This window comes from Hyperolius riggenbachi, chromosome 9 (assembly GCF_040937935.1).
Source record: "Hyperolius riggenbachi isolate aHypRig1 chromosome 9, aHypRig1.pri, whole genome shotgun sequence".
In the NCBI taxonomy this organism is placed as follows: Eukaryota; Metazoa; Chordata; class Amphibia; order Anura; family Hyperoliidae; genus Hyperolius; species Hyperolius riggenbachi.
In genome coordinates, this window is record NC_090654.1 from 51174229 (window position 1) to 51189633 (window position 15405).

General features: G+C 48.9%; 1 protein-coding gene across 1 annotated transcript in view; it reads right to left on the bottom strand.

Moving 5' to 3' along the window:
- The window catches only part of EEFSEC (eukaryotic elongation factor, selenocysteine-tRNA specific), a 244383-nt gene extending 230784 nt beyond the window's left edge, over window positions 1–13599 (bottom strand). The window contains exon 1 of the mRNA XM_068252731.1: window positions 13284–13599. Within this exon, the coding sequence (XP_068108832.1) occupies window positions 13284–13566 (283 nt within the window). The 5' untranslated portion in view covers window positions 13567–13599. The remainder of the gene's footprint in view (window positions 1–13283) is intronic.
- Window positions 13600–15405: the final 1806 nt, after the last annotated feature.

Here is a 15405-nt window from a genome sequence, read left to right on the forward strand (position 1 = left end):
CCCGTGGTTGCCTCCACAGTGGACATCTGTCTCCTTTTTTCCAAGAGAGCGACCACATCCGGGTCCCTCCAGGACCACCCCAAGTGGAGTCAGGTTCATAATCTCCACCTGCTTTCTGTGGTTGGTTGCTCCTTCCAACCCTCCTTTGTGCGTAGTATTCTTTACCTTATTATTATCCACATCCTTCGACATACTGCACTACGGGGCTCCCGTCATTTTGTCTCCTGCGCTTTTCTTTACAGGGTGCTGCGTCACCCCTACCCCATTCTGTTTTTCAAAACATGTTGGCAGTGCGGTGCGCAAGCAGTCAAGTTCGACTTGGCTGACCAGAAGAGGATTCCGGGGGGCTTTTAGGTGAGTTCTGGGGGGGGGGGGGGGGCTGAGTGGAGAACGGGGGGAGCGGTAGGCATCGGGATAGGTAACAGTATATGCCTGCTCCCCCCGTTTCTCCAAACATTTTGACCTCTGGTATCCATTAACGCAGTGAAACGCAGTGAAACGCAGGTGCCTACAATTGACAAAACTTGCAGTGCGGCAAGAGCATTGCACCGCTATTGCATAAAAACAGTGTATTGATACAAAAATGCAAAGTGGGGGCTGGTTCTGCATTACAGACACTGGAGCCTGCTGCTTCCTGATGTTGCTCCCCTCCTTTGTTATTCCCTTTAAACGTATATGACATAATTAAAGGGGAACTGAAGAGAGAGGTATATGGAGGCTGTCATGTTTATTTCCTTTTAATCAATACCAGTTGCCTGGCAGCCCTGCTGGTCTATTTCTCTGCAGTAGTATCTGATTAAAACCAGAAACAAGCATGCAGCTAGTCTTGTCAGATCAGACTTATAAGTCTGAACCACTGAAACACCTGATCTGCTGCATGCTTGTTCAGGGGCTATGGCTAATAGTATTAGAGGCAGAGGATCAGCAGGGCTGCCAGGCAACTGGTATTGTCTAAAAGGAAATAAACATGACAGCCTCCATATACCTCTCTCTTCAGTTCCCCTTTAAAAGTAGAGGCCAACTGTGGCCACGCTCCCGTCCTAAGATCTGGGATGCAGGTGTTGTGTCTGATTACGCTGCCTGTGGATTTGCGCTGCCCCGCATGCGCAGTAGGAGACTGTGCGGCCACATTTCCTATTGAATGATGCTGCTGGTGGTAAAATACTAAATATCTCCGCTCCCACACCTCTTAGGGCTCGTTTCCACTGTTGCGGTGCGGAATCGCCTGGATTCCCCCGCGGACGAAATCGCATGCGGATGCGTTTCCGCATGCTGTTTTCCCAGCGTTTCCGCATGCGATTTTGCATGGCTAAGAAGCAGGCGAATTTAACCATGTCACTGCCTGTGTAAATTGTCATAGCAGTACATGCGAAATCGCACGCAAAATCGCGGGGAAAAACGCATGACAAAGCCGCATGCGATTTCCCTATTAAAAGCATTGCGGCCGATTCGCTCGCATTCCAGGCGCATGCGAAATCTGACAGCTCTGCCGTGCAGATTTCCCCCGCACACCAAAACGCACCCGCACGACGCACAAGTGGAAACTATCCCATCCACTTGTATTGCCTATGCGAATCTGCATGCAGTGCCCGCATGCGGATTCGCTATAGTGGAAACGGGCCCTTACACTCCCCAAATTTTCAGGGTAGGGAGGGAACCCCAGAACGACCTCTATGCCAAATTGCAGCCCCCGAGACCTGCTGGTTCAGGAGATAGATTACAGAAACCTATCTCCTGAACCAGCAGGTCTTGGGGGCTGCAATTTGGCATAGAGGTCGTTCTGGGGTTCCCTCCCTACCCTGAAAATTTGTGGAGTGTAAGAGGTGTGGAAGTGAAGATATTTAGTATTTTACCTCCAGCAGCATCATTAACTTCACATTGAGCATGCGTGCTACTCAGTGTGGAAGGTAGCTTCCGGGCAGCACAATCAGACATTACATCGGTGTTGACAGCTGGCTGATAATTAGATCATGGAGGAGCTGTCCAGAAACTTGCAGTGAGTGGGTCAGGATTGGATGGTAGTTTGTGTGGCTGGTGCTGAATTGGATGATAGCAGTATTTAAAGAGTACTTGAGACGATAAGTGTCTCAGGTTCCATGCTTCCTTAAGGCAGGGAGCACACTGCATGCGATTCCGCTTCCGCTTTTTAATCGGTTTTTACATCCGATTCCGATTTTTTTTTTTTTTCACTTTTTTTTTATTGTTATTAAACAGAAGAGTAAACTTTTAACATCATAGAAAATTAGAAAACATTTTACAATTGTCAAAGGCATTTCTTCATGTTGAGATAATCAAGATTAGAATAAACGGGGAATAAGAGTTTTTCGTAGTGGTTTCTTGATGTTTGGTGAGTAATGGCAGATAGGTTCAGGTAGTCCCGGTAAGTATTCCTACGTATTGGGGGGGGGGTTGATAAAGCCTATGACAATATGTGGAACATTTTCAGGGAGTTCACAGTGACTATTTGAAGTATAGCCTTAAAGAAACACTAAATATCTAAAGATTATAAAGGGGATCACATTGGTCGAGAAGCCACATAGCTAAGTCTAGCATATACGTATGGATTTAAGAGTGAATGAATGAATGAATGAATGAGTGGGCCTCTATTTTAGGTTGGAGAGCCTGTTATATCGAATGTGTGGTTGGGGAATCTCAGGCTGGGTTTTCTCAATCACGTAGAGTGTCTAAGGAGGGTTGTAGTCTGAGGGCGTGTATGGCCATTGGTCCCAAATTTTATGGAATTTGCCGCCAGTGTCTCTTAGGGATGCTGTCATTTGCTCCATCGTTCTAGCCCAGTTTACCTTATTCTTTACCTCCGATAATGTTGGGGGAGCAATATTTTTCCAAGCTTTGGCTATGGATAGTCTGGTGGCTGTTAAAATATGGGTAATCAATTGCATGGTGTGCTTATTGATGTCGGGGATAGGTTTGCTTATGAGCATTTGTAGGGGATCTAAAGGAATGAGTACACCCGAAAGGTCAGAGATTAGGGATTGAATATCCTTCCATAGGGGGGCTATTATAGGGCAAAACCAGAAGATATGTTCAATAGTGCCTTTTTCGCCACATCCCCTCCAACATAAGTCAGAGGTGTTGGGGTAAATGTGTGAGAGGGTATCTGGGGTCAAGTACCATCGGAACAAGATTTTATATATATTTTCCCTAGTTTGTATGCAGATAGAGGAGAGTTTAGCGTTATTCCAGATATCTTCCCAGTCCTCTAGTGAAATGGAAGTGGACAAGGCAGATTCCCATTTGGTCATATAATCATGTATAGGTATATGAGAGCTTGATTTAGATTGGAGAAGCGAGTAGATTCGTGAAATGAGACCTTTCTGATGTCCTCGGTGTATGCAGAGGCGTTCAAAGGGGGAGAGTTGTGAGGTTATTGAAGATTTGGGAAAGCTATGGTGAAGGAAGTGGCTAATTTGATTATAATCCATGAGTGTCTGAGGAGTAAATGTGAGTTTATCTATCAAAGCAGATTTATCAATAATTGTGCCTGAGGGTTGATGAATCCAGTTTCGGAGGTTGAAGAACCCTTGATAGTACCATCTTGTTTTAAAGGGAGCATGCATCCCTGGGGGGAAAGCTGGATTTCCCAAAATGGGGCATAGCGGTGAAGGTTTTGATCGTAATAGTGCCGATCGAGCAACTGATCTCCAGACACTCAGGGTGAAAGATATAGTGGGCAGGAGACTAGCCATAGGGAGGTTAGGATGTGGGTCTGACCAAATCAGAGCGGCTAGGGAGATTGGGGAGACACTAGTTGCTTCGATAAGACCCCATTTTGTAAAAACTGTTAGGTCGGACCACTCAGTCAGCTGTCTAAGGTGTGCAGCCTGGTAATATAAATTTCAGATAGGGGAGAGCTAGACCACCTTGTTCTCTTGGGGAGAGGAGAACTGATCTGGAAACTCTGGGTCGTTGGTGATTCCAGACAAATTTCAAGAATTCAGACTGCAACCTAGACAGCTGAGGTGAGGGGACTGACCGGGAGGGTTTCGAATAGATAGAGGAGACGTGGCAAGATGTTCATTTTTAACGAGTAGATTCTGCCTAGCCAAGAAATTTTGTAGGAGGTCCATTTATGAAGGTCCTGAAGGATACGGTTTATTAGTGGAGGGAAGTTATATTTGTATAGGGAAGAGTAAGTTGTTGAAAGGTGAATCCCTAAGTATTTTAATGTCTTAGTCCGCCAGTTGTATGAGTAGCAAGTCTTTAAAATGTCTAATAGATCAGGTGGGATTTTGATTGGAAGGGCTTCAGTCTTGTCTTGGTTTAATTTGAAACCTGATATAGATTCATAGGTTTTAATAGTTGAATGTAGGGCCGGTAGGGAAACTAAGGGCTGTGTTATGGTGAGGAGGACATCATCTGCAAACAGAGAGATCTTGAACTCAGAACTTCCTTGCTTTATACCTTGTATATCAGGATTTATTCTGATTGCAGACGCTAATGGTTCGATGCTGATGGCGAATAGGAGAGGGGAGAGGGGGCAACCTTGTCTTGTGCCATTACAAATATGGAGTGGGGTGGACGGAGCGAATGGCAATTTAATTGTGGTGGAAGGAGAAGAGTATAGAAGTCGAAGGATGGATATGAATGGGCCTTGGAATCCCTGATGGTGGAGGACTCTGAAAAGAAAGGGCCAGGAGAGTCTATCGAAATCCTTCTCTGCATCCAAACTTAGGAGCAGAGAAAGCTTCCCTGATCTGTTCATAAGGGATATTAGGTTAATTGCTCTCCTTGTGTTGTCTCCTGCTTGACGACCGTTAATAAAGCCGACTTGGTCATTATTTATTAAGGAAACCAGTATGGGGTTGAGGCGGTTAGCTAGAGTCTTAGTGATTATTTTTAGATCAGAGTTTAGAAGGGAGATGGGTCGATAGCTTTGGGGGAGTTGTGGGTCCTTACCCTCTTTAGGTATGACGGTGATTAAGGAATTGAGGATGGTTGACGGGGGTTTTTCACCTTCTAGCATTTTGTTTGCAAGGGTGGTTAAATGCGGGAGAAGAACTTCCTGGAATTTTTTATAGTAGAGATAGGGTAGCCCATCTGGGCCCGGGCTTTTAGAGGAGGGAAGATGTTTGAGGACTTCTTGGATCTCGTCCATTGTAATCGGGGAATTTAGTTGTTTGGATTGTTCTTCAGTAAGACGGGGAAGTTTGAGTGGCATTAAAAAGGCATCTACTTTATCTAAGAAAGAAGGGTCAGAGGATTGGTCTGGGAGATTGTATAGTTTTTGGTAATAATCAGAAAACAACTGTGCGATTTTACGTGGGTCATAGTGTATGTTGCCTTCAGGATCTTTCATAGAATGGACCGCCTGTTGCGAACCCCTTGGGTTAAGTTTGCGTGCTAGAATAGTATGGGGTTTGTTACCTCTTTCAAAGAAGAGCTGTCTTGTCCAGCGTAGGCTTTTCTCAATTTGGGTGGTTTGAAGGGTACGTATGTTTAGTTTTAGTTGTTGCATAAGGGAGAAATGTTCCTGGGTAGGGTGAGTTTTGTAAGTTGATTGGGCTTTGGCGAGAGAGGTTTGAAGGGCCAGGAGTTTTTGAGTGCAGTTTTTCTTTCGCCTAGTACCTTCAGCGATGAAGATCCCTCTGAGGCTTTGTGAGATTCCCAGAGGATGCCCTGTGAAGATACTGAACCATTGTTGATAGCGAAATATGATCGCAACTCATCTGTAAGTTTGGTAAAGAGGTTTTTGTCTTGTAATAATGATTCATTTAGCCTCCAGTATAACGGCCTATGGGGTTCATGAAGCCAGTTTAATTTGAGGGATACACTTTGGTGGTCAGACCACGCCATAGGGTGTATTTCAGAGTCGATTAAATTGGGGAGTAGTGAGGAGTGCGAGAAAAAATAGTCTATGCGGGAGTGAGAGGCGTGTGGAGGTGAAAAAAAGGTGTATTCTATGGACGTGGGATTGGAGACTCTCCACATGTCTATTAGACCATATTTCCGGAGTAACGCCCTAAACTTACGTGAGTTGCGATCATGTGAGATACCTGTTTGAGAGGTGGTCGATACACTCCTATCTTTACCTGTTGAGAATGCGAGATTAAAGTCACCTCCGAGTATAAGTGTGCCCGAGGAGACTTTATGTAATTTAGCTAGGAATGAGGACAGAAAGGAAAGTTGTTGAGTGTTGGGAACATAGACCGTGGCTAGAGTAATGAGTTTTCCTGCTATTGAACCTAGGAGTATTAAGAAGTGACCTTTAGGATCTTGAATTACTTTTGTGATTTGTAGGGGTAGGGTCTTTTTGAATATTATAGCTACACCGGCTCGTTTAGAGGGTCCTGAAGCTAAGTACAACCCGGAGTAGTTATTATTGTTAAGCCTAGGGGGATCATTGGTGCGAAAGTGAGTTTCCTGGATCATGGCTAGGTCTATGTCCATTCTCTTGAGGTCCCGTAGGAGAGGTAGTCTTTTCTGGGGTATATTGAGGCCCTTGGCATTCAAAGTGAGAAGCTTAACCATGATCTAAGAACAGAGCTATGCTGCTTATAGGAATGGCCAGTGACCAATGTGGAACATACAGTAAAACAGAAAGAGAACATAAGTTCCAAAAACTTAAACATTTAAACTTTTTTAAAATAGGAACATTTAAGACTAAGGTATATGGCAGGTAGTGGGAGCCATTGTAGAAGGTATGGCTACTGTCTGTGACAACATCAATGGGTTGTCTAAGTGAGGTCAATCTGAGATTGCTTAAACCCCTAGGGGTATGGGCAAGATCAGATTTGAGACTCCTGGGGTACATGCTGGCGGGCCGCGAGGGAAGCCCGTCATATCTGGAGCTTATTGGGGGACAGGTTAGGCATTGGAGGATAGAGGATATAGGGCTGGGTAGCCAGGATGATAGGCACTGTTATTCTCGTGGGGTGCAGTTCAAGTCGCTTGGGCTTCCATATCTTCTGGTGGTGTGGGGTAGGAGAGACTCCGGGGAGAAATTGTATTCCATTCTGCAATATGACGCATCTTTCGTGGAGGAGATGAGGTGGTAGGAGATCTGGGGCTTTGAGATCCAGCAGCGGGAGGTAGTTTGAGGCCCAGTTGTTTCAGAAACATGGGAGCGTCATCAAAGTCAGATAGGGTGTTGATAAAGCCTTGTCGGTTTACTATGAGACGGAAGGGGAACCCCCATTTATATGGTATCTTGGCATCCCTAAGAAGCTGTGTAACTGGTCTTAATGCTCGGCGTTTGGCCAGGGTAATGAGGGATAAATCATTATAAACATAAAGATCGTCTCCTTTAAATGACACTGACGATGTGCTGCGGAGGGACCTTAAAAGAGCTTCCTTAGCTTCATAGTAATGCATTCTAATTACGACATCCTTAGGTTTCTGGGAAGAGGATTGTCGTCCGCTTAAGGATCTGTGGGCCCTGTCCATGCACCAGAGTTCCTCAGGGATGTCTGGTGCCACTGATTTAAAAAAGTCAGTAAGATGGGGCTTAAGCTGCTCATGTTTCACATCCTTTGAGAGTCCTTTTATTCTTAGGTTCTGTCTCCTATCCCTATTTTCTTGATCTTCCTGCATATTGCGAAGGGATTTAAGATCTGTTGACATAATCTGTTGCTCCTCAGCTAGATCACCTTGTTTTTGTGAGAGTGCTTCTACCTTACCCTCCAGAGCGTTTGTGCGGTCCCCTAGCCCTGCTATCTCAGTTTTTAGGTCTTTTACTGCATTTAAAATTAGTTGCTGTAGAGAGTCCTGCATGGCCCTATAGTGTCTGTCTAGGGCAGATTCAAGCAAGGATGCAGTGACTGGTACCGTATCTTGTGTGAGGGAGGCTTGTGGAGCTGCGTCAGGAGTCTCTTGCTGGTCGGCGCCATCTTGGGCCTCAGGAGGACGGAGGAACCGTTCCATCGTGCCCGCTTGGTGTGTGGTCCTGGCGGATCCGCGTGCGGCCATTAGGTGGAGGAGGATGTCGGGGACCTGCCCCGGTAAGAGCCGCGCTGCAGTAGCTGAGGAGATGCGGTGTGCGGCTTTGCGGAGGTAGAGGCGGGCTGGAGCTCCGGAGTTAGGCTGCCATCACGGGTGCGCCGCGCATGCGCCCTCCCCCCGATTCCTATTTTTAATCTTTACTGCATGCTGCATTTTGTGATCCGTTTTTCTGTTGAATGTATTCAAGGAAAATTGGAATTGAAACTCATAATCGCAAAACGGATTTGCTGTGTGCAGGGAGCCTTTAAGATACCTGAGGTGACATGTGACATGATGAGATAGACATGTGCATGCACAGTGTGTCTAGCCCACAAATAACTATGCTGTGTTCCTTTATTTTCTTTCTCTGCCTGAAAGAGTTGGAAATCAGGTACGTAAGTGGCAGTTCCTGTCTGAGTCAGACTCAGTGTGACCCTCACTGATAAGAAATTACAACTATAAAACACTTTCTTAGCAGAAAATGGCTTCTGAGAGCAGGAAAGAGATAAAAATGGTCAATACTTAATAGATTTTAGCTCTGGCATACTTCAATGAATGTGCCATTGAACAAAACAATAAAACAGTAAAAAAAAACTTAAAAAGTAGAGTTAAATATAAAATAAAACTGTGGAATATCTTAAAGGGAACCAGAGGCCCCAGAAAAAAGTTTTTATACATACCTGGGGCTTCCTCCAGCCCCATACGCACAGATCGCTCCCACGCCGCCGTCCTCTGCTGCCTGGATCCAACGGTACCGGGTCCCGTCATGGCCGCCAGTCAGCCAGTCGGCCGGCTGACCTGGCCAATAGTCCGCATCACACCGAGCTCCCTCCATTTATATGTACGCGTGTGGCTGCCTACTGCCCAGCCTCATGCGTACGGGTAAAAAGGGAGCCGCTGTGATGCGGACAATTGGCCGCGTCCGCCGGAAGTGACGGGACCCGGTACCGCCGATCCAGGAAGCGGAGGATGGCGGCGTGGGAGCAATCCAGGCTTATGGGGCTGGAAGAAGCCCCAGGTATGTATAAAAGCTTCTTTTTTTTTTTATCCCGTTCCTCTCTGGTTCCCTTTAAGTCATTTTTATGAGAAGGAAGATAGATACAATTGTTTATTTCATTTGTTTATTTTCACCTTGGGTGAAAGTGATATGGAGTCTGCCATATTTATTTCCTTTTAAAAAATACCAGTTGCCTTTCAGTCCTCCTGATCCTGGGCTTCAAAAACTTTCAGCTAAAGACCCTGAACAAGCATATGCAGAACAGGTACTCTGGTTTTATTGGATTAGCCATATGCTTGTTCCAGGGTTTAGACACTACGTATGCCAGAAAATCAACAGGACTGCCAGGCAACTGGCATTGTTTACAAGGAAATAAATATGGCAGTCTCCATCACTCTCTCACCTCAGGTGTCCTTTAAGCCCCCTTAAGGCAGCTCATCCCTTGTCTCCCTGGGTGGCTCCTGTCACCCGCAATACTGCCCGAAATCCTGGGCAAGTCACTCTTTATCGCACATGCGCGGCCTGGTGCGCTCCCGCCTTGCTCCTACGGCTGGGAGCATTCTGCGCTTGAGCAGTACTACTGCGTAGGTGCAGTACGCTCCCAGGGATAGGAGCGAGACGGGGGAGCGCATCTGGCCGGGCCGCGCATGCGCAATGAAGCGCGTCTCACCCAGGCTTTCAGGCTGAATTGCAAGTTACAGGAGCCACACAGGGATACGGTGAGGGACGAGCGGCCTCAAGGGGGCATAAGGAAGGTAAGTATGGAACCTAAGACGCTTCTTGTCTCAGGTTCCCTTTAAAGTGAACCCGAGGTGAGAGCTATATGGAGGCTGCCATATTTATTTCCTTTTAAGCAATACTAGTTGCCTGGCAGTCCTGCTGATCCTCTGCCTCTAATACTTTCACAGACCCTGAACAAGCATGCAGCAGATCAGGTGTTTCTGACAATATTGTCAGAACTGACAGGATTAGCTGCATGCTTGCTTCTGATGTACTTCAGCCACTATTGCAGCCAAACAGACCAACAGGGCTGCCAGGCAGCTGATATTGTTTAAAGGGAACCTAAACTGATAAGGATATGGATTTTTCCATTTAAAAAAAATACCAGTTGCCTGACTCTCCTGCTGATCCTGTGTCTCTAATACTTTTAGCCACAGCCCCTGAACAAGCATGCTGATCAGGTGCTCTGACTGAAGTCAGACTGGACTAGCTGCATGCTGGTTTCAGGTGTGTGATTCAGGCACTACTGCAATCAGATATCAGCAGGAGTGCCAGGCAACTGGTATTGTTTAAAAGGAAACACCCATTTCTATCTCAGTTTAGGTTCCCTTTAAAAGGAAACAAATATGGCAGCCTCCATATACCTCTCACCTAGGGTTCCCTATAAGCATGCTTCAGTCTGCAATTGTTGCCCGTGATAGCATTAGTCTTACTAGCTGCAGGGGGTGCTATTGTGTTTCCTTGCTCTGTGTTGTGACCTTGCCTGTATTTGACTACTCCACTAATTGTTTCCTGGACTGACCCCTTGCCTGTATATTGACCATTCTATGGATTATCCTTTGTGTGAAACGATTGGATTGTATTTACTGTGTATGACCCCGTCTTGTCTGGACTTTGCTTTTGCTTAACCTACTGCTTGTTAGTCATCTGATACCCGTGTATGATCATGGACTGCCCCACCATTTCTTTGCCTATGCTCCTGCCAAGTGGGTTCTGGTGGTACCTCTGCGTTCTGTTATATCAGTTCCAATTCTTTGCGCACTTTAAGGCCTGGGTGTAACCAAGTGCAGGGACAATGCACTTGTCATCACTTGTCTGAGCGGGGACACGCCACACAGGGGGAAGAATGCAGAGGAGATTGGGGCAATGGGACAGATTAAGAAAGCAGGGGATCTACCAGGCCTTACAGTTGCAATCGATTTTACTGGGGGCTAGGTTATCAGCGGAAATAGGGAGAAGGCTGTAGGCTACAGACACTACAATTATTTATTATTATTTAGTATGTATATAGCACCGACATCTTCCGCAGCGCTGTACAGAGCATATAATGTCTTTTCACTTAACTGTCCCTCGGAGAAGCTCACAATCTAATCCCTACCATAGTCATAGGTCCTATGTGTTGTGTAGTGTATTTATTGTAGTCTAGGGTGAATTTTGAGAGGGAAGCCAATTAACTTATCTGTATGTCTTTGGGATGGGAGAGGAAATCTGAGTGGCCGAAGGAAACCCATGCAGGCCCAGGGAAGAACATACAAACTCCATGCAGCTAGTGCCCTGGCTGGGATTCAAACGGGGAACCCAGTGCTGCAAGGCAAGAGAGCTGACCACTACACCAACGCGCTGCCCGCCAATCCCAGCATGCCCCGACATTCACACCGCCAATCCAAGCACGCCCTGACAGTCGTACCGTCAGCCCCGACAGTGAGGGTGTGCCTTTTGGGGCATGCTGGGACTGGTGGCTTGCCTGTCAGGACTTCTTGGGACTGACGTATGACTGTCAGGGCATGCTTGGACTGGTGGGATACCTGTAAGGACGTGCTGTGACCAGTGGAGTGCCAGTCAGGGCAGGCTGAGACTGGTGTGAACTGCACACAGAGTGACATGGCCATTCTCAGCATGCCCCATCAGGCACAATACCAGTCCCAGCACGCCCTGACAGGCACGCCATCAGTCACTGCTCGCCCTGACAGGCACGCCATCAGTCACTGCTCGCCCTGACAGGCACGCCGCCAGTCCCTGCTCACCCTGACAGGCACGCCGCCAGTCCCTGCTCACCCTGACAGGCACGCCGCCAGTCCCTGCTCACCCTGACAGGCACGCCGCCAGTCCCTGCTCACCCTGACAGGCACGCCGCCAGTCCCTGCTCACCCTGACAGGCACGCCGCCAGTCCCTGCTCACCCTGACAGGCACGCCGCCAGTCCCTGCTCACCCTGACAGGCACGCCGCCAGTCCCTGCTCACCCTGACAGGCACGCCGCCAGTCCCAGCATGCCCCGACGTCCATGCCGCCAGTCCCAGCACGCCCCGACGTCCATGCCGCCAGTCTCAGCACGCCCCGACTTTCATGCCGTCAGTCCCAGCACGCCCCGACGTTCATGCCGCCAGTCCCAGCACGCCCCGACGTTCATGCCGCCAGTCCCAGCACGCCCCGACGTTCATGCCGCCAGTCCCAGCACGCCCCGACGTTCATGCCGCCAGTCCCAGCACGCCCCGACGTTCATGCCGCCAGTCCCTGCACGCCCCGACGTTCATGCCGCCAGTCCCAGCACGCCCCGACGTTCATGCCGCCAGTCCCAGCACGCCCCCCGACGTTCATGCCGCCAGTCCCAGCACGCCCCCCGACGTTCATGCCGCCAGTCCCAGCACGCCCCCCGACGTTCATGCCGCCAGTCCCAGCACGCCCCCCGACGTTCATGCCGCCAGTCCCAGCACGCCCCCCGACGTTCATGCCGCCAGTCCCAGCACGCCCCCCGACGTTCATGCCGCCAGTCCCAGCACGCCCCCCCGACGTTCATGCCGCCAGTCCCAGCACGCCCCGACGTTCATGCCGCCAGTCCCAGCACGCCCCGACGTTCATGCCGCCAGTCCCAGCACGCACCGACGTTCATGCCGCCAGTCCCAGCACGCACCGACGTTCATGCCGCCAGTCCCAGCACGCACCGACGTTCATGCCGCCAGTCCCAGCACGCACCGACGTTCATGCCGCCAGTCCCAGCACGCACCGACGTTCATGCCGCCAGTCCCAGCACGCACCGACGTTCATGCCGCCAGTCCCAGCACGCACCGACGTTCATGCCGCCAGTCCCAGCACGCCCCGACGTTCATGCCGCCAGTCCCAGCACGCCCCGACGTTCATGCCGCCAGTCCCAGCACGCCCCGACGTTCATGCCGCCAGTCCCAGCACGCCCCGACGTTCATGCCGCCAGTCCCAGCACGCCGCCATGCCCACAAGCACCAGACCAGCCCCAGCATACCTTAATGTTTACGACTCCCGTCCCAGCACCCCTGACAGTAACTGCCAGTCCCACGGTGCCCTAAAAGGCGCACCGCCAGTCCCAGCTTAGCCTGACAGGCACACCACCAGTCCCAGCATGCCCACAAGCTCCAAACCAGTCCCAGCATGCTCTGACAGGCACACTACCAGTCCCAGCAGGCTAAGCATACAACTGCAGTGCAGTAGCTACCATGCTATGCTGGGAACGGTGGTGCTGAAATCAGGCTATGCTAACAGTGGCAGCCAAGGTGCATTAGCTGTCAGACTATCCTGGGACATCTAGTCCAGCAGCTGTCAGGCCATGCTGGTTGCAGTAGTGCAGAGCTACATTTAGTTACAGCAAGTTTCTCTCACCTCCTATGATGGTCCGGATGAGGGAGGCGTGTCCCGGACAGTCCACCAGGGTGAACTGGAGCTTGCTGCGGCCGCAAGAGCTCAGGTGTTCTGGGAGGGGAACGGTAAAGGAGGAGAAGCCCAGGTCCAGGGTAATCCCCCTCTCCCGGCTCTGCGGGTTCTTGTCGAAGGCTGCGGTGGAAGCAGTGCTGCTGAGCGCTTTGGCCAGTGACGTCTTCCCGCTGTCGATGTGCCCCAGCACCCCCACATTGAAGTTTAGCGTATCCCCTTGTGCTGAAGCCATGAGGAAGAGCTGTGCGTTCCAGCGTGACTGCCTTCGCTTCCGCCTTGTGCATTGCAGTACCGCTCCGCCCGAGAACTGAAACGCTCAGCGCAGGTTCCGCATCCAGTGCAGCAGGTCACTGTTTGATGTTCATTGTTGTTATTGTTATTATTATTATTATTATTATTATTATTTAGCGTATATGTAGCCCTGTTACCATCATCACACACTCAGATTCTTGACGCAAGTATATAGAGTTTTTTTATAAAAAAAAAAATAATAATAATAATTCCATGCAAAATTTCACAATAAATATTTTTCATAAAGCTAGAGCTCATAAATCTAATCTTAGCCCTACTCATGGTCTAATGTCCCACTTCTTACCTAGGTGCGCAGGAGGTTCGCGCATGCTTAGAACGATCCTACTGATGGGAGTGAGCCAGTTACCAGAGCTGATCGCGGCTAAACGCCAGACCGTGGGAGGATGGCGACGGACTCGGACGTGCTTATGGGGCTGGAGGAAGCCCTAGGTAAGTCTCGATTGTTGCTATTATTTCAGCTCTGGTACACTTTAAACATTAGGGGAAAAGCGTCGGGGTAGCGAGGCAGCAGATGCGGTGTCACAAGGCTGATTCCGGTGTACTGAAATTTTTTGCAACTTTATCAGATTTTGCAACCGGTTGCACTTATTTATAGGTATAGCTATCAGAAAGTGCAACCTAACCATTGACTTCAACCTATCTGTATCAGGAAATGCCACCCAACCAAACCCTATTCTCACACAGAACCCTCCCCTCTTGCTCAACTAATAACCCCCCACCCCTCCCGGAGGGAACAATCCCCCTCTTGCTCAACTAATAACTAGAGATGGCCCGAACTGTTCGCAGGCGAATCTCTATGTGCTTGTACTACTTCCGGGTCGCTATGACCCAGAGTAGTACGGCTGCGCTGGCCCGGCGGTGCGCGTCCTTGATCGCGCGCCGGTTGCTGGGCATTCTCTGCGCATGAGCATGACGTCACGCACATGCGCAGAAAGTGCCCGGCAACAGGAGCGCGATCTAGGACGCGCACTGCCAGGCTAGGACGTACTACTCCGGGTCATAGCGACCCGGAAGTAGTACAGGGTGAGGTGTTCGCCGGCGAACGGTTCGGGAACCGTTCACCGACATCTCTACTAATAACCCCACCCCTGGAGGGAACAATCCCCCCCTCTTGCTCAACTAATAACACCTTAGAACCAAACATTGAAGAGGGAGCACAGAGCTAATATTAAAGCTTGTTTATTAGAAAATTCTAGTTGCAAAAAGACACAGACTGATAAACCTAAAGGTTTAGGTTTATCAGTCTGTGTCTTTTTGCAACTAGAATTTTCTAATAAACAAGCTTTAATATTAGCTCTGTGCTCCCTCTTCAATGTTTGGTTCTTATGTGAGTATTCTATGAGGTGAGACGAGCGCTATATATATTTTATAGCCTCTGGTTGACATCCTGTTCACTTGCAGTGTTTCTCAACTAATAACACCCCCTGGAGGGAACAATCCCCCTTCTAGCTCAATGGGATCCGTGGTTGCAAACAATTATAGGCATGTTAACAGACAGGAGCCACGCCTACACAGTCATACACTGTCCTCTATGGCAAGTTGCAAAATATGATGGGTTGCAAAAAATTTTATTATACTTACTGGATCCATTTCAGCATGAAATTGATCATCGGTCTGCGGTGTATGGGCAGCCAACAGATCTCTCTCTAATCATATGCGATTAGAGAGATTTGTCTCTTGATCGAATCTGCCCATCATCACTAGATGTATGGCTACCTTTATACAATCGTTAATACCCCACCACTCATCCCTGAATAAA